The sequence below is a fragment of the Neoarius graeffei genome, chromosome 15, assembly GCF_027579695.1.
Source record: "Neoarius graeffei isolate fNeoGra1 chromosome 15, fNeoGra1.pri, whole genome shotgun sequence".
In the NCBI taxonomy this organism is placed as follows: domain Eukaryota; kingdom Metazoa; phylum Chordata; class Actinopteri; order Siluriformes; family Ariidae; genus Neoarius; species Neoarius graeffei.
Window position 1 is genome coordinate 66,255,854 of NC_083583.1, and position 18,697 is coordinate 66,274,550.

Consider the following 18,697-nt stretch of genomic DNA (forward strand, 5'->3'; position numbering starts at 1 on the left):
TTGCTCTGTGTCTCAGCAGTGGAGTGAAAAAGAGGAGATGGTTCTGACCAAGTTGACGTTTATAGGATCAGGAGCATCACTCTGTGCTCTCGTGGTGACCTTGATGCTGTTTACCGTGCTAGAGTAAGTGGTGTCCAAGGATACAACGCCACAGCAACAGTACGCCTGTAAATGTGTGTGTGTTTGGGAGGCCTTGTCTAGATCCCTACAAGCTACCAACTTCTTAATTTCACACAGTGGAGACTCAGAATATAAATATTTAATTCAGGTTTATGTAGACTGTCAGCTTCCATTGCCATTTTTATCGTGTTACTGCAATAAGCCTCACGTTATTCTTCTTTGGCCCACATTTATCAAACGTTTTGTGGTTGTACCATAAGTGATTTGAACTGTATTCAGTGGTCATAATAGTCGGTTTTTGAGGCAGGAGAAGTATTGAACCTTGCTAATCTGGTAATTAGTGTTCAGAACCTAATCACGCGCACAGTGCTCAGACCTGCGATTTTATAGTAACATTACACTCAAGTTAATTAAGTACAATGTGTAGAGGCTAATCAGTACAGTACTGGGCAAGCTGATTTCAGAAAATGATTTATGGCCTGCTTTTGCCAAATCAGTTCATACACATTTAATCTGCTAAAATTATTTTTTAAATGAAAATGATTAGCAATTGTGTAAATTAATCCAATTTCCTGTGTGTGTGTGTGCGCGCGTGCGTGCGTGTGTGCGTGCGTGCGCACGCGCGCAGTATTCCAAAATCAGACAGGACATCCATCCATAAGAATCTCTTCATCTCTCTGACCCTTGCCCAAATCGTCCTCCTCTGCAGTGGCTCTGCTATTCATAATAAGGTATGTGTGATGCTAAAACGATAAATGCAGTGACCCATGAATGTCCCTTTTTCAATACTCATGCTTAAGTGGCACAATTAATGTGTGCAAAAAGGTATAACTGGAATCAAGTGCAATTATAAGTATAAGTGTTGCTGGGCAAAACAAACCTCGCCCTGCAGCACTTATTTTATACCTATATGTTGATGATAGTAATATTTCTCAATCATCAGCTGTCAGGTTATAGTCCTATGAAAATCCATGACCTTGAGTTTGACATTTCAAAGTCGTCAAAGGTCATGGAAGCTACTGAAGGTCCATATGGGACGACTTATATGTTGATCATGGTAAACATCTGGCTATCATGAACCATTTTAAAGTTATAGCCCTTTGAAAACGTTTGACTGTTCAAGGTCAAATATCATGGTGCCAAATGAAAGCCCATATGGCACTTCCTATAAGTTGATAATGGTAAATATGTCTACCATCAACAGTTTTCAAGTTACAACCCTCTGAAAATCCATGACCTTGAGTTTGACCTTTCAAGGTCACCCAAGGTCAAAGATCATGGTGGCCAATGAAAGGCCATATGGGAGTTCCTATATGCTCATAATAGTAAACATCTGTCTATCGGCAACCATTTTTGAGTTATAATGGAAAATGTTATTTTGACTGAAAGGTTGGCCTTTCCGGTGACCTTCACCCGATTACCCCCTAAATTTAATCAGGTAATCTACGGACCATTGCCCACCTACCCTGAAAATTTGAAATCAATTGGTGCAACCATCTAGATGCTAGATTGCTAACAGACAGAGACACAAACAAACAAACCGAACTGATTACAATCCCTTTACAAGCTTTACTGATTACAAGCCCTGCTTTCTCCGTCGCAGGCGAGATAATTATGAACACTGTAACACTGTACAGTAATATGTCCAAATTTTATGTCTCAGTGCCCATTTTAAAAAACGTCAATGTTTTTATGCTGTAAAACAGTATTTCTCAACCACTGGGCCGCAGACCATTAATGGGCCACGAAGCCAGTGGACTGAATTTTTTTTCCAAGTTGAAGCTAATTTTTACTCCTAGTAGAGTACGATTGCTGACTTGCATCCGATGTCACATCCGTCTCATTAAGCTACGGTCACACTGCAGCTCGCAGTGCTTTGCGATGGGTTATCAATGAAAATGAGGCGTTTTGGCGGCGATGCATGGCGAAATACATGTGAGCTAAAAGTTGTGGTCACACAGCAGGTGAACACTCGACTGTCATGCCCTTGCACACCTGAGCCTGGCACAACTTGAGCAGCTGCGCTCGCTCATGGAGCGCGTTGTGCGCACGCTTGGGACCCAGTCATTATGGGAAACACCTGATACTGATTTGAACACAATCAGCACACACAGATATGGAAGCTGTTTTGACAGAGACTTTGTGAAGCATTATCACTGTCACATTTTTTCTAGCCATGTTTATAATGCTGTTTAAATACTCTGCTTTCTGTTTTGCTTTTGTAAATATCATGCTTGCTAATAAACACTCTTCCTGCACTTAGATCCATCTACCGCCATCTATCTTAGTGTTCTGATCCCCAGATCTTTAACCCAACCGCATATAAAAAGTTGTTCGGGGTTTTGTACTTATCGACATGGTTATCTTTTTTTTCTCTCCTTTGTGGCCCCCCTTTTTTCCTTCCCCTTCTTCCTTTTCCCCCCATCCCCTGGGCAACATTGATACCAGACATTTCATTCTATAACAGGTGAGTAATGCACAGCTTTACAACAAGCTTAGGTAAGGGCTGTTGGTTCGTTTCATAGAGCGTTAGGGGAATTAATGGAGCTATTAAAAGGGGTAAAGTACTCTCGCACTTACATTTACTTTGTGCAGGAAACGCACCTCAAAACTCCTGAAATTTCAAGAATTAAAAGGCCCTGGATGAGCTATGTGTTTCATTCTAGGTTCTTGGTGAGGGCAAGGGGTGCAGCTATTATCATTGGTAGAAATGTCGCATTCAAACCTTCTAAAACTGTCGAAGATCCCAATGGCTGCTTCGTTGCTGTCTCAGGCAGGCTGTTCAATGTGCCCGTGATCTTGGCATGTGTCTACATGCCTGTCTGAGATGATGACAAATTCATTGCTCATTTTTTTCTCTTCTCTGCCAGACACAGACAGCCCCCTCCCGATTGTGGGTGGGGATTTCAACCTTATCCAAAATCCCAATCTCGACAGGTCCTCCACCTTTGTCTAGTGTCGCCTCGACACTGAAATCACTGACAGACCAGCTTTTTCTGAGCAACCCCTGGAGGTCAACCCACCCAAACTCTAAAACCTTCTCCTTTTTCTCCCACGTCCACCGCACATATTCAAGAATAGACTTCTTCCTTGTTGACAGCAGACTTCTACACCTAACTGACTCTGCTCAATATCACAGCATGTAATTTCAGATCATGCCCCCACTTCAACTGATATATTAATTTCCCTGACTATGACAGCTCACCCAGGCAACGGATGCTCTCTCCTTTGTTGCTAGCCAACACTGACTTCAAAAAAATTTTTTTCGGACAAAATTTCTAATTTTCTCCAATTGGATGACACCCCTGACGTCACAAGAGGTACCCTTTAGGAGGCCTGTAAGGCCTATCTGAGAGGGCAATCCATCTCCTTCACATCCCAGCTGAAAAAAAACCCAGAAACTGCCAGGCTGGTGGAGATTTCGGATCAGCTACGAAATGCCCAGTATGCAGCTAACCCCCCCCCCCCCCCCCCCCCCCGCGCAACACACACCCACCCAATCCCTTAAGCTTCAGGCAGAATTTGATTTCTTATGGGGCTTTTCCACTACCAACGCGGCTGAGTTGGGCTGAGCCGTGCAGTGCTGAGTCGAGCTGAGTGGGGCTGTTGGGGTTGCATTTCGACTACAACCGCGCTGAACCGTGCTGGCTGGAAGTGGGTGGACACATTGGGTGGAGTTAGCAAAAGTGGGTGGACGTCACGTGATGTCGTTAGGCGGCGCAAACAGTGACATCAGTGACCTTTTAAGCGGTAGTCTCACGACCTGGATAGTAAACAATAAACATGGAGGACATGGAGTCGTTAGTGTTGCTGGTCTTGGTGCTGTGACTTGTTGTCACCGACAACGTCGTAATTCTTCTTCTTCCAGTTTTACGGTGTTTACAGATCCCAGCGTACTCGCGGGGCGTGTGTGGGCATGTGAGGACACTCCTCCTCACCAATCAGTGCACAGGGGAGTGTCTCCTCATGCCCCTAGCCCCACTCGGCTCGGTTGAACTCACTTCAGCCCCTCTCCAAAACCGTGTGAGTTTTGGGTGCTGAGTAAGGCTGAAGTGAGCTCAGTCGTGCTGCTCTGAGGTAGTTGAAACGTGAGCCGTGTTGGGCTGAAGTGAGCTGAAAAAGGGTAGTGGAAAAGGCCCATTAATGTCGTCCAAGATTGAAAAACAATTGTTGAAATCAAAATGGCGCTACTTTGAAATGGGAGAAAAACCAGCTGAACTTCTTGCCCACCAAGCCGGGGGGTGGCTCTCTCAAGGCCCTACCCCCAGGATAGGCACCATCTGGGTCTGTTGTTTCAGACCCAAAATCAGTGAACAAAGTTTTTGTGGATTTTTATCATAACCTTTATTCCTCTGAATACTCCCCTAACATTTGGAATGGCCGCAACCCACTAGATCTGATTACCGTATTTTCCGGACTATACGTCGCTCCGGAGTTTAAGTCGCATCAGCCAAAAAATGCATTATGAAGACGAAAAAAACACATATACGTCGCACCGGACTATAAGTTGCACTTTTTTTGAAGGGTTATTCTATCCATAGAATCTGTGATTCTATCTGATAAGCGGCGCGTGGTTACTGCGCGACTGCATTGTTTATTTAATAACTGAACAACTGAGCAGTGATAACGCGCCCTTTGCCCTGTAAGTAGCCTAGTCTGATTATTTTAAATATCTACTACTATCTTTAATACTATCACTATCGTTATTACTAATAGCCTATATTATTATTATAACTAATATTAGTAGCCTATTACTGATGCATTAATCAGTTTGCTTTTAGAATATTTTTACCGGTAGGGCTTATTATCGCCCCATGGCTCTTTCATCTGTGTTATTAAAGCTGTAGTCATCATCGAGGAGTGTCATTCTTCATTTTTGTCGAATTTTATTTCATCAAATCAGATGTCAAGTAGGCTATAGGTATATCATCTCCAAAGACCGGTACGGTAGTAAAAACAACCATCTAGTGAAAAAAAAATCCAACAACAACCGCTTTTAAATCCCCTACTTAAATCCTTAAAATGAGTCATTTAACTCATGTCTTGTGTGATCTGATCTCCAATGGTGAAATAAACCGGTTGTGATGAGTACAGTCTGTTATTTTAGAAGATAAATGTAATATATAATTAATATATAGACTAATAAAAATGAATATTTTATAATATATCACGACATATTACTGTCTGTAACTGTTTGTCACTAAAGCGTTTTCTAAGATCATAATGTCTGATATTATTATTATTATTATTATTATTATTATTATTTTACACACACAATAAGCGCATGTGTGTAAAGTTATAGTAAACCATCCCCCGCCTTTTTTTTTTTTTTTTTTGAGTCGCCGGACCCACCCACCTCCTGCGTTCTGGGACCTCCCACTTCACAAATTAAGCACTGCCTAAAATCACTACATAACTTATTTAAATAACTATAGGCCTATCATTAATAATAAAACACAGGTCAATCACGTTTATCAAGCTGATGATTTCACTCCAAATCAGCAAATCCATTGAATTCCTCATCCTTGGTGTCGCTTCTGAACAACTCTGCCTCCAGCGGCAGATGAAGCACCGTTTCCTCTTCTTCTGCGTGGCTGTCGTCAGACTCAGCATCAGCTCCAGTTATTCCGCGGTGAAAAAAAAAACCAAACATATATATGTCGCACCGGAGTATAAGTCGCATGGCCAGCCGAACCATGAAAAATACGGTACGAAATATGGTACGGTACGAAAAATACGGTACTTTTCCCAAGATTGATGCCAACCTTACCAACAAGCCAGGGTCACCAACCTCAACAACTGAAATCCAAGAGGCTATCAGAATGTTGCAAAACAGCAAATCCCCAGGCCCGGGTGGTTACATTTGTGGAATTTTATAAAGCACACTCAAATGCAGTCGCTCCACTTTTAACCAAGGTTTACAAAAAATCTTTCATCAATGGCCGGCTGCCCCCCACCCTATGAGGCCCTATGAGATCCTCTCGAGTGCAGTAACTTTACAGGCCCATATCGCTCTTGAATGTGGACCAAAAAATCCTAGCTAAGATACTGGCCTCTCGCTTACAGAAGGTTCTGCCGTCCCTTATTGTTGCAGACCAGACCGGCTTCATGGTTGGTAGATACTCCTCCCATAACACGAGGAGACTCCTCAACATAACACTCCTGACCCTGCCACTCCTGAGGTAATAATATCCTTAGACGCTGAGAAAGCATTCAACAGGGTCGAATGGGAGTATTTGTATTGCATACTGGACAAATTTGGCTTTAACTCAGACTTCATTACTTGGATTAGACTGCTCCTGTTGCCTGCATTCTCACAAATAGCCTTAGATCTTCCCCCTTTCCCCTTCACCATGGCACCAGAGAGAGGTGCCCTCTTTCTCCCCTTCTTTTTGCACTAGCCATCGAACCCTTGGCCATTTGGCTCCGAGGGGAGGAGAGATTTGAGGTCACCACCAGGATGGGCATCATGCATAAACTGCCCTTGTATGCGGACGGTCTTTTGTTGTATGTCTCCGATCAGTTTCATCTATTCCAATTATTGAAGATATTTTAATCCAATTTGGCAAGTACTCTGGGTACAAGCTAAATTTTAGCAAGAGTGAGCTCCTTCCCATCAATGACCCAGCCAAGCAAATACCCCAGTCCTCCTTTCACTTTAAAGTTGTCCCTGAGGGCTTCAAGTACTTGGGGGTGTTTATAAACACTTCATTTGATGACCTTTTTAGTAAGAATTTCCGCCCTCTCGTAGACACTTGCAAACTTGACATAGCCCATTGGTCTTCCCATCTACGTCCGGCAGAGCCAACCTGGTAAAGATGGTCTTTCTCCCTAGGTTTGTTTACCTACTCCAATATATTCCAATCTTTATCAAAAAGTCCTTCTTTCAACAACTAGATCAGATGATATCCTCATTTCTTTGGGCCAACAAACCTAAACATATCAAGAAATCTATCCTACAACACTAAAAGTTCTGGTGGTCTGTCACTACCCAACTTCATCCAATACTACTGGGCATGTACGGTAACATCAATAAACTACACCACTGGATGGACGGTGGGGATGTAATTCCCCCATTGTGGGCTCAATTAGAATATCTCTCTCCAATCCCTCCTCACAACACAACTCCCCCTGAAGGTGCACACTATTTTCCACAACCCAGTGGTACTAAACTCACTTAAAATCTGGCTGCAATTCTGCAAACATTTTGGATTCAACAAGCCTTCAACTTTGGCCCCAGTTTTCAGGAACCACTCCCCCCCCCCCCCCCCCCCCCACACACACACACACACCACCACCACTCTGACCCTACCTTTCATATCTGGCGTGACAAGAGCCTAGTTAATGTCATAGACTCTTATAAAGATGGAACCTTCACTGATTTCTCAGAGCTCTTAGCCAGGCTGGACCTGCCCAACTCGCATTTCTTCCGCTTTCTCCAGATTAGACATTTTATTAAGACTAAATTCCCCCACTTTCCTAATCACCCACCCAGATCTCCAATTGATACTTTGCTTGCTTTAGATCCATCTCAGAAATGCTCCATCTCAGTGTTGTACAGCTCCATTGATTCCCTTAACCCTGACCCAACAGCCAGTCTGAGATGGACTTGGGAACAGGAAATTGGCGTACCAATCCCTGAGGACCAATGGGACTGGTGTCTTGCTCTCGTCCACATGGCCTCGGTCTGTGCCATGCATGGCTTACTGCAATACAAAGTCCTCTTCAGAGCACACTATACTAATTTTTGCCTGACTGGCAAAAATTTACCCAAATACTGATGACACCTGCAACAGATGCAAAGAATTACCCGCTAACCACACCCATATGTTCTGGTCCTGCCCACAACTATCAGACATTTGGAGACCAATTTTTAATACACTTTCAATACAATTCTTAACCCTGATCTACTCACAGCTCTGTTTGGGATCCCACCACCTGGAACACTTCTCTGCATCTAAGCGGCAGGTCTTGGCCTTTACAACCTTACTGGCAAGGCGCCTTATTTTATTCCGGTGGAAACATGTACTCCCCCACCCCACAACAGGAGGTTCTGAACCATGTTAAACTTGAAAAAATTTGATTCTCTCTTGCAAAATCAAATAAATCATTCAACAAGACCTGGAGGCCCTTTATCGAATACCTAAATAGGACTATTATCCACCCAGAGGATGGTTAGTTCTCCCCCTTTATTTATTTAGCACTATTAATTTATTTACTTATGTGTTTGTGTTTTATTTACTGTATCTTATTTAATTACTATACCTAATTACTCTGTCTTGGATTCATTTTATTTCGCTGTATAGGCCACTATTAGGAGTCGTGGGACACACTGAGTGGGGTGGGCTAGGGGTTTGGGTATAGGCAGCTTGGTAGCAAACTAGCACTTTGATTGGTGCGCACCCTTGTGTTCATGGGACCTGTTACTCCTTCCTACACTACTATTGTCTGTTTGCACTATTGTACAAAATCAATAAAAAGAATTGTGAAGGAAAGAAAGAAAAAGTTGTTCGCCTCTATACTCTTCCAGGTTTTCATCTGTGTTCCCGTGTAGAATGAGGTCTGCAGCACCAGGTAGTTTGAGATATCAGGGAACTCAACAGATGGATAATTTTCCAACTCGTATGAAAAATCCTTTTTTGTTAGCGTCTGAGGATCTAATCCCATTGAGTGGTTTCTGTAGCCACTTCTTTTGAATGCACTTCTTGGTTTTAATAACTTGCTTGTTTGCTGAACACAAACATGGCAATAAGTTCTTGTGTTAATGGACCAGACTCCACTTCTGGATCATTAATCCCTTTTGACTGAGAATGACCTGCATGCATGGTTTGGCTTCTGGCATGTCCATACAGTTTTAAATACAATACCTACAATTAAAAAGTTTGTTTGTATTACATTTATGTTATTGTGGGCGCCCATCTGTAACAGGGAGTGATGCCACATCCCATTAATACACTTTACAGTAAATTATTAGATTCTAATAGAATAGATGAGCCAAAATAATTGGGGATTTTTTAATGGGCCTCGACTTGTTACAAATATGAATAGGTGGGCCTCAAAGCAGAAAAGGTTGAGAACCCCTACTGTAAAGTACTCTATTGTAAAATAAAAGCTGCCATATAAACCCAAGCAGTGCTCCCGTGTCTTGTGGCCCTTATGCCATAATTGTCCTGAAAGCATGTGACCGCTCTGTGGAGGTTTTACATTTTGACCAATCTTGCTCTGTGACACTCTGCCCTTAGGTGGCCTGCACAATGGTGGCAGCTCTTCTCCATCTTTTCTTCATGGCAGCATTTAGCTGGATGTTAGTGGAGGGGTTGCTGCTCTGGAGCAAAGTGGTGACCGTTAACCTGAGCGAGGATGACCACATGAAATACTACTACCTGATTGGCTGGGGTAATACAGCTGATGTCCTTATTCAGTAGACACTTTTATACATTTTTAATTCTTCTAATTAAAAAGCTAACTGATCAGCTTAGTGAGTAGGACCGTATCTTTTTAATGCTTTAGAATTTTGCAGAAATGTGTTACTTTTGACAAACATAAATTATAAGCATGAAAGTGAACAGAAAAGCAGTTATGTAAATACAGCATTTACGATAAGATTAAATTCTTCTTCATGACTTTCAGTGAAAGTCATGGGATGTGGGGCAAAATATTTAAGTTATTCCATGAAATCGAGTCGTACTGTACATGAGCTGATGGCCGACGAGACACATAGCTCTGAGTCGGCTATAAGCCGTGTACGACGAGATTGAGTGAAATAACGGTTTTATTCTATCCACATTCACTGGATTTTGAGAAACGGAGCATTTTTATTTTTAGCACATTGAATAAATAAAAACTTTATACAAAACATTCGACAAAATCATTTCTGCTTAAAATGTAAACAAACCGGTGAAATGACAGGAGCAATTTGTGAAAAATGCTATAATTCTTGAAAGATAAAAAAAATACGTTCTTGCCATCAAATACTTTCGTTCCATATTTTGTTACTTTTGTATTTTTTGGGTTTCTGTTTTCGAGTAGAGTTTTTTTTTTTTAATTTCATCCTTGGTTGGTTCAGCAACATGCGCTGCCATTTTCTTCTTGTTGTTGTTCTTTAGGGTTTTTTGGCAGTTGGAAAACCAACTTTAAGGTGCATTACCGCCACTGACTGGCCTGGAGTGTGGAACAGGAGATATTGGGGGAGGAACCTATATTATTTTAGCTGTTTCTTTTAAATACTTGATAAAGTGATATATCTGACTTGATGCACTCTGTCATTTTTGTTTTTCTCTACTCATAGTATATGAGCTGTTATCCTAGTAGTAGAGCAGCCAATCAGAGTGTGCAATTGCGCATATCCATTGAATGTGGATAGAATAATAGTCGTTATTCATTGCACAGACTAATTGAAAAGAATAGTGTAAGCATTCTGTATATAGTTATACAGCAGGAAATGTACAGGTTAATATGCATGTGTGAATCATAGTAATGACTTTGTTGTACTAGGTCTGCCGGTCCTGATAGTCTCCATTACACTGGCCTCGGCCTCGGGGGACTACTCAGCAGACGAGTACTGCTGGCTCAGTGTACACAACGGAGTCATCTGGGGCTTCGTTGGACCAGTCATCTTCATCATTACGGTGCGAATGGGAATTTCCTTTCTACTTTTACATTTACATTCATCAACCACTTACAGTTGCTCTCTTGTGTTCCTTTTAAACAGTTCCTGATTTTGATGAGTCTATGAAATGGTAGTACATAACAATATAATACAACACACACAGTTCTGTGCAAAAATTTTAGGTACATGCAAAGAAATGCTGTCGACCAAAAATGGCTTAAAAATAATGAAATGAAATGTTTCAACATTAAAAACAAAAAACTATAAACAGTAAGCTGTAAGCCATAATAAATCAATATAACAAGGTTGATATTTGGATGTGAGACGACCCTTTGCATTAGTCTCAGGTACAGTGAGTGCAGTTTGATAAGGAAATGAACTGTAGGTTTTACTGAGCATCTTACAGAACCAGCCACAGTTCTTCTGGGTACTTTGACTGTCGCACTCGCTTCTTAATTTTGCACCAAAACCCAGTAGCCTTCATTATGTTTTCTTTTTTAATCTGAAAAGTGCTCTCTTCGAGCATAAGGGTGTCCATAAGTGCACGTGGCACAAGGACACCCTAGGCCATAGATCGATGATTGATGGACTTTGTAGACGTTTCATCTGATCTACAACCATTTGTCTTGGACACTCGGATGAAGAGAGGAGCAAAGCTGTCAACTGATCACTACCTGGTGGCAAGCTGGATCAGATGGTGGGGGAGGAGGCCGGACAGACCTGGCAGGCCCAAACTTGTAGTGAGGGTATGCTGGGAATGTCTGGCGGAGGCTCCTGTCTGTCGGATCTTCAACTGCCACATCCGGCAGAGCTTCAACTGCATACTGGGGGAGGATGGGGACATTGAGTCCGAGTGGACCTTGTTCTGCACCTCCATTGCTGAGGTGGCCGTGCAGAGCTGTGGCTGCAAGGTTGTTGGTGCCTGTCATGGCGGTAATCCCCAAACCTGGTGGTGGACACCTGCAGTGAGGGGAGCCGTCAAGCTGAAGGAGTCCTATCGGGCTTGATTAACCTGTGGGTCTCCAGAGGCAGCTGACAGATACCGATGGGCCAAGTGGAACGTGGCTCTGGTGGTCACTGAAGCAAAACCTCGGGTGTGGGAGGAGTTCGATGAGGCCATGGGAAGTGATTTTTGGTCAGCCTCGAAGAGATTCTGGCAAACCGTCCAGCGGCTCAGGAAGGGGAAGCAGTGCTCTGTCCCTACTGTTTACAGTGAGGGTGGAGTGCTGTTGACCTCAAATGGGGACATCGTCTGGTGGTGGAAGGAATACTTTGAGGATCTCCTCAATCCCACCTTCATGTTGTCTGAGGAGTATGCAGAATCTGAGGGTGCTTGGGAGGACTCGCCCATCACAGGGGCTGAGGTTGCTGAGGTGGTTAAAAAGCTCCTCGGTGGCCAGGCTCCAGGGGTGGATGAGAGTTGTCCTGAGTTCCTGAAGGCACTGGATGTTGTTGGGCTGTCTTGGCTGACACACCCCCTCAACATTGCATGGCAGTCGGGGACAGTGCCTCTGGATTGGCTGGATTGGGGGACTGGAGAGTGTGTTCCAACTATAGGGGGATCACACTTCTCAGCCTCCCTGGGAAAGCCTATGCTGGGGTGCTGGAGAGGAGAGTCCGGTCGATAGTCGAATCTCAGATTCAGGAGGAACAATGCGGTTTTTGTCCTGGTCGTGGAACACTGGACCAGCTCTTTACCCTTGCAAGGGTACTGGAGGGTGCATGGGAGTTTGCCCAACCAGTCTACATGTGTTTTGTGGACCTGGAGAAGGCTTATGACCGTGTCCCTCATGGTGCCCTGTGTGGGGGGGGGTGCTTCAGGAGTATGGGGTTCAGGGCCCACTACTGCGGGTGGGCCATTCAGACCCTGTATGACCAGAGCAGGAGTTTGGTTGGCATTGCCGGCAGTAAGTCAGACTCGTTCCCAGTGCATGTGGGACTCCGTCACAGCTGCCCTTTGTCACCGATTCTGTTCATAACTTTTATGGACAGAATTTCTAGGCACAGCCAAGGGGCGGAGGGTGTCCAGTTTGGTGGCATCAGGATCACGTCTCTGCGTTTTGAAGATGATGTGGTCCTGTTGGCTTTATCAATCTGTGTCTTACAGCATGTGCTGGGACGGTTTGCAGCCGAGTGTGAAGCAGCTGGGATGAGGATCAGCACCTCCAAGTCCGTGGCCATGGTGCTCAGCCGGAAATGGGTGGAATGCCTACTTCGGGTCGGGGGGAGTTGCTACCTAAAGTGGAGGAGTTTAAGTATCTCACGGTTTTGTTCATGAGTTGAGGGTAAGGGGGAGTGGGAGTTGGGCAGACGGATCAGGGCAGTGTCAGCAGTGATGCGGATGCTAAACCGGTCTGTTGTGGTAAAGAGAAAGCTGAGCCAAAAGGCAAAGCTCTCAATTTACTGGTCCATCTACGTTTCCACTCTCACCTATGGTAACGAGCTGTGGGTAGTGACCGAAAGAATGAGATTGCGGATACAAGTGGTAGAAATGTGTTTTCTCTGCAGGGTGGCTGGGCTCTCCCTTAGAGACAGGGTGAGAAGCTTGGTCATTCAGGAGAGACTCACAGTAGAACTGCTGCTCCTCCACATCAAAAGGAGTCAGTTGAGGTGGTTTGGGCACCTTGTTAGGATGCCTCCTGGACGTCTCCCAAAGGAGGTTCTCTGGGCAGACCCAGGAGATGCTGGAGAGATTACATCTCTCGGCTGGCCTGGGAATGCCTCGGTATTCCTCTGGAAGAGCTGGTGGAGGTGGCCGGGGAGACGCAAGTCTTGGCTGCTCTGCTTAGGCTGCTACCCCCACGACCCGGATCTGGAGAAGTGGTAGAAATTGGATGGGTGGAAAAGTGCTCTGTTATGGAATATGCTCCTCAAACTTTTTTTTTTTTCCCCTGTAACATTTAATTTTGTGCTGGAAAATGAATGAACGTTTGGACTCTAAAATGATTTTGTACTGACTTGATAATGTCGAAGTCATAAAATAGAAATTGATAAAGTTTGTTATGCCCCTGTCAGGGTTTCCCAAGGCAGACAGGTCCTAGGTGACAGGCCAGACCAAGGGCAGTTCACCAAAACCCTTATGGAGAAACAATCGAGGACCGTGATGTCGCCCGGTATGGTGCAGCCAGGGCCCCACCAGGCCTGGGGTTGGGGCTCGTATGCGAGCGCTTGGTGGCTGGGCCTTTGCCCATGGGGCCCGGCCGGGCTCAGCCCGAAGAGGTGACGTGGGCCTGACCTCCTGTGGGTTCACCACCCACAAAGGTAGCAGTAGGGGACTGGTGCAGTGTGGATTGGGCGGCAGTTGAAGGCAGGGTTCTTGACCACCTGATCCCCGGACACAGCGGCGAGCTGTTGGGACATGGAATGTCACTTCGCTGGGGGGGAAAGAGCCTGAGCTTGTGCGGGAGGTTGAGAGGTACCGGCTAGAGATAGTCGGGCTCACCTCCACGCACAGCTTGGGCTCTGGAACCCAGCTCCTCGAGAGGGGCTGGACTCTCCACTTCTCTGGAGTCGCCCATGGTGAGCGGCGGTGGGCTGGTGTGGGCTTGCTTATAGCCCCCCAGCTCAGCCGCCATGTGTTGGAGTTTACCCTAGTGAACAAGAGGGTCGCCTCTCTGCGCCTTCGGATTGGGGAGAGGGCTCTTGCTGTTGTTTGTGCCTACGGGCCGAATAGCAGTATAGAGTATCCAGCCTTCTTGGAGTCCCTGGGAGAGGTACTGAGGGGTGCTCAGACTGGGGACTCCATTGTGCTACTGGGGGACTTCAATGCTCACGTGGGTGACAACAGTGACACCTGGAGGGGCATGGTTGGGAGGAACGGCCTCCCTGATCTGAACCCGAGTGGTGTTTTGTTATTGGACTTCTGTGCTGGTCACGGTTTGTCCATAACAAACACCATGTTCGAGCATAGGGGTGTCCATAAGTGCACGTGGCACCAGGACACCTTAGGTCGGAGGTCGATGATAGACTTTGTTGTCGTTTCATCTGATCTCCGGCCCTATGTCTTGGATACTCGGGTGAAGAGAGGGGCTGAGCTGTCAACTGATCACCACCTGGGGGTGAGTTGGATCCGCTGGCGGAGGAGGAATCTGGACAGACCTGGCAGGCCCAAACATATGGTGAGGGTCTGCTGGGAATGTCTGGCCGAGCACTCTGTCGGGGAGGTCTTTAACTCCCACCTCTGGGAGAGCTTTTCCCAGCTTCCGAGGGAGGTGGGGGACATTGAGTCTGAGTGGACCATGTTCTCTACCTCCATTGTGGACACAGCTGTTTGGAGCTGTGGGCGCAAGGTCTCCGGTGCCTGTCGTGGCGGCAATCCCCGAACCTGGTGGTGGACACCAGAAGTAAGGGATGCCGTCAAGCTGAAGAAGGAGTCCTATCGGGCCATGTTGACCTCCGGGACTCCTGAGGCAGCTAACGGCTATTGGCAGGCCAGGCGTGCCGCAGCTCAGGCAGTTGCAGAGGCAAAAACTCGGAACTGGGAGGAGTTCAGGGAGGCCATGGAGAAGGACTATCGGTCGGCCTCGAAGAAATTCTGGCAAACCGTCCGGCGCCTCAGGAGGGGGAAGCAGTACTCTGCCAACACTGTTTACAGTGTGGGTGGGGAGCTGTTGACCTCGAGTGGGGACATTGTCGGGCGGTGGAAGGAATACTTTGAGGATCTCCTCAATCCCACCGTCATGTCTTCCATTGAGGAGACTGAGGCTGATGACTCAGAGGTGGACTCGTCCATTACCCAAGCCGAAGTCACTGAGGTGGTTTGCAAGCTCCTTGGTGGCAAGGCACCGGGGGTGGATGAGATCCGCCCTGAGTATCTCAAGTCTCTGGATGTTGTGGGGCTGTCTTGGTTGACACGCCTCTGCAACATCGCGTGGCAGTCGGGGACAGTGCCTCTGGAGTGACAGACTGGGGTGGTGGTCCCTCTTTTTAAGAAAGGGGACCGGAGAGTGTGCTCCAATTATAGGGGAATCACACTTCTCAGCCTCCCAGGGAAGGTTTACTTCAGGGTACTGGAGAGGAGAATTCGACCAATAGTCGAACCTCGGATCCAGGAGGAACAATGCGGTTTTCGTCCTGGTCGCGGAACACTGGACCAGCTCTATACCCTTCATAGGGTGCTCGAGGGTTCATGGGAGTTTGCCCAACCAGTCCACATGTGCTTTGTGGATCTGGAGAAGGCATTCGACCGTGTCCCCCGTGGTATTCTGTGGGGGGTGCTTCGGGAGTATGGGGTTCGGGGCTCTTTGCTAAGGGCTGTCTGGTCCCTGTACGAACGGAGCAGGAGTCTGGTTTGCATTGCCGGCAGTAAGTCAGACCTGTTCCCAGTGCATGTTGGACTCCGGCAGGGCTGCCCTTTGTCACCGGTTCTGTTCATAATTTTTATGGACAGAATTTCTAGGTGCAGCCAGGGGCCGGAAAGAATCCTGTTTGGGAACCACAGGATTTCATCTCTGCTTTTTGCGGAGGATGATGTCCTGTTGGCTTCTTCAAACCAGGATCTTCAGCATGCACTGGGGCGGTTTGCAGTCGAGTGTGAAGCGGCTGGGATGAGAATCAGCACCTCCAAGTCTGAGGCCATGGTTCTCGACCAGAAAAGGGTGGCTTGCCCTCTCCAGGTTGCTGGAGAAGTCCTGCCTCAAGTGGAGGAGTTTAAGTATCTCGGGATCTTGTTCACGAGTGAGGGAAAGATGGAGCGTGAGATCGACAGGCGGATCGGTGCAGCCTCCGCAGTGATGCGGTCGCTTTACCGGTCTGTCGTGGTGAAGAAGGAGCTGAGCCTAAAGGCGAAGCTTTCAATTTACCGGTCGATCTACGTTCCGACTCTCACCTATGGTCATGAGCTTTGGGTAATGACCGAAAGAACAAGATCGCGGATACAAGCGGCCGAAATGAGTTTCCTTCGCAGGGTGGCTGGGCGCTCCCTTAGAGAGAGGGTGAGAAGCACAGTCACTCAGGAGGAGCTCGGAGTAGAGCCGCTGCTCCTCCACATCGATAGGAATCAGCTGAGGTGGCTCGGGCATCTTTTTCGGATGCCTCCTGGACGCCTTCCTGGGGAGGTGTTCCAGGCATGTCCCCCTGGGAGGAGGCCCTGGGGAAGACCCAGGACACGCTGGAGGGACTATGTCTCTCGGCTGGCCTGGGAACGCCTCGGTGTTCTTCCCGAGGAGCTGGCCGAGGTGTCTGGGGAAAGGGAAGTTTGGGCTTCCATGCTTAGACTGCTGCCTCCGCGACCCGGCCCCGGATAAAGCGGAAGAAGACAAGATGAGACGAGATGAAGTTTGTCTGGAAAAAAAATGGTGGCACGGTGGTGTAGTGGTTAGCACTGTCACTTCACAGCAAGAAGGTTCTGGGTTCGAGCTCAGTGGCCGACGGGGGCCTTTCTGTGTGGAGTGTGCATGTTCTCCCTGTGTCTGCGTTGTTTGCGTGGGTTTCTTCTGGGTGCTCCAGTTTCCCCCACAGTCCAAAGACGTGATTAGGTTAACATGGGGTGGCTTTGGGCTGAAGTGCCCTTGAGTAAGGTACCTAACCCCTAATTGCTCCCCAGGTGCTGTTAGTATGGCTGCCCACTGCTCTGGGTGTGTGTGTGTGTGTTAAATGCAGAGGATGAATTTCACAGTGCTCGAGTGTGCATGTGACAAAGGCCTCTTCTAAAAAAAAAAATCTGTATAAAAAATCGAGTGTCTGAGTTTTGCACAGGACTGTACCTGGTATATGACAAATACTCACATAATAGAAGAGGATTGAGAGCTGTATTAACTCTCAAGACACCCCCCCCCCGGTAAATGCACCTTACATGATTAAAATTCACAGTTCATTTTGGACTACTGAAACTACTACTGTATTTTGTAGAAATATAATTTCTATGCATTCTATTTTATTACATTTTATTTCTTGCATGCTTCATCCAGGCTTTCAATCCAATTTTATTTGTATAGCACATCTAAAAATGCATATTGTCACAAAGCAGCTTTACAGAAATATATAAATTCCGGATATAAATTTTACATCTATGAATTTATCAATTTATCCCTAATGAGCAAACCAGAGGTGACGAAGGCAAAGAAAACTCCCTGAGCAAGAAACCTTGAGAGAAACCAGACTCAAAAGGGGATCATGCGATTATAAATACCTCATTCTTATAACTACGAGCTGTATGGTCAAAAAGTGTGATTGTGTAACCAGGAAATTCATCATCATTTTACCATGAGGTCTGTTCTGTAGAAGTTATCAACTGTTCACTGATGGAGACGAGTACGAGAGAGTTCGTGGCAGTTGCAGTCCTAAAGTTATCATAGCAATTCTAGGCCTAAGTAATTGAATTACTGTTGATTTAAATGTACCTGGTATATGACAAATATTCTGGCTTCAGGGTTTCTTTATTTTATGTAATGAAGGAATTTATTTATTTATTTATTTATTTTAATTTTATCCTGTAGGTAAACATCATGGTGCTGACACGTGTGGTTATCATCACCATCTCCACAGCCAAGAGAAGATCTCTCATGATGGCAGACAGCACTAGTCCCATCGAACAGGTGTCTGAACAGATCAGGTAAAGTTTCTTTCTCTTCTCTCACCGCTGTTTCTTTCACGTGCTCCATTTCCATCACATGGTGGTGCCATTTCTTCACTGATGACAGCAGATCGGCTCGTGCTTGTCCAACAATTATGGTTATAACCTTATTGATTTAATTAAACTATCAAACAATTGAAATTCTTTACCTTTTAGGAGCAATTAAAAAGACTTGCGTTAAATAATTAGATGTTTTAAATTCAACTCCTGAACTAACTGAAACGCTGCTGTGCCACTTGTGAGTTGAAAGCTTGCTGGCTCATAAATATTCTGGCTTCCTCTTCTTGATATTGTAAACAAGCAAAATAATTAAGCTGCCACAGTCAACCAGTTGATTTATTTCTTTATTTATTTTTTTCCTGGAATGAAAGTAAAAGTGCAGAATCTGAAATGTC

General features: G+C 45.8%; 1 protein-coding gene across 1 annotated transcript in view; it reads left to right on the top strand.

Annotated features, from left to right (window-relative positions):
- LOC132899051 (adhesion G-protein coupled receptor D2) overlaps positions 1-18,697 on the top strand; it is a 144,010-nt gene that overhangs the window by 25,540 nt on the left and 99,773 nt on the right. Inside the window, exons 14-18 of the mRNA XM_060940696.1 lie at positions 20-123; positions 749-851; positions 9,363-9,516; positions 10,615-10,748; positions 18,166-18,281. Coding sequence (XP_060796679.1) covers positions 20-123; positions 749-851; positions 9,363-9,516; positions 10,615-10,748; positions 18,166-18,281 — 611 coding nt within the window. The remainder of the gene's footprint in view (positions 1-19; positions 124-748; positions 852-9,362; positions 9,517-10,614; positions 10,749-18,165; positions 18,282-18,697) is intronic.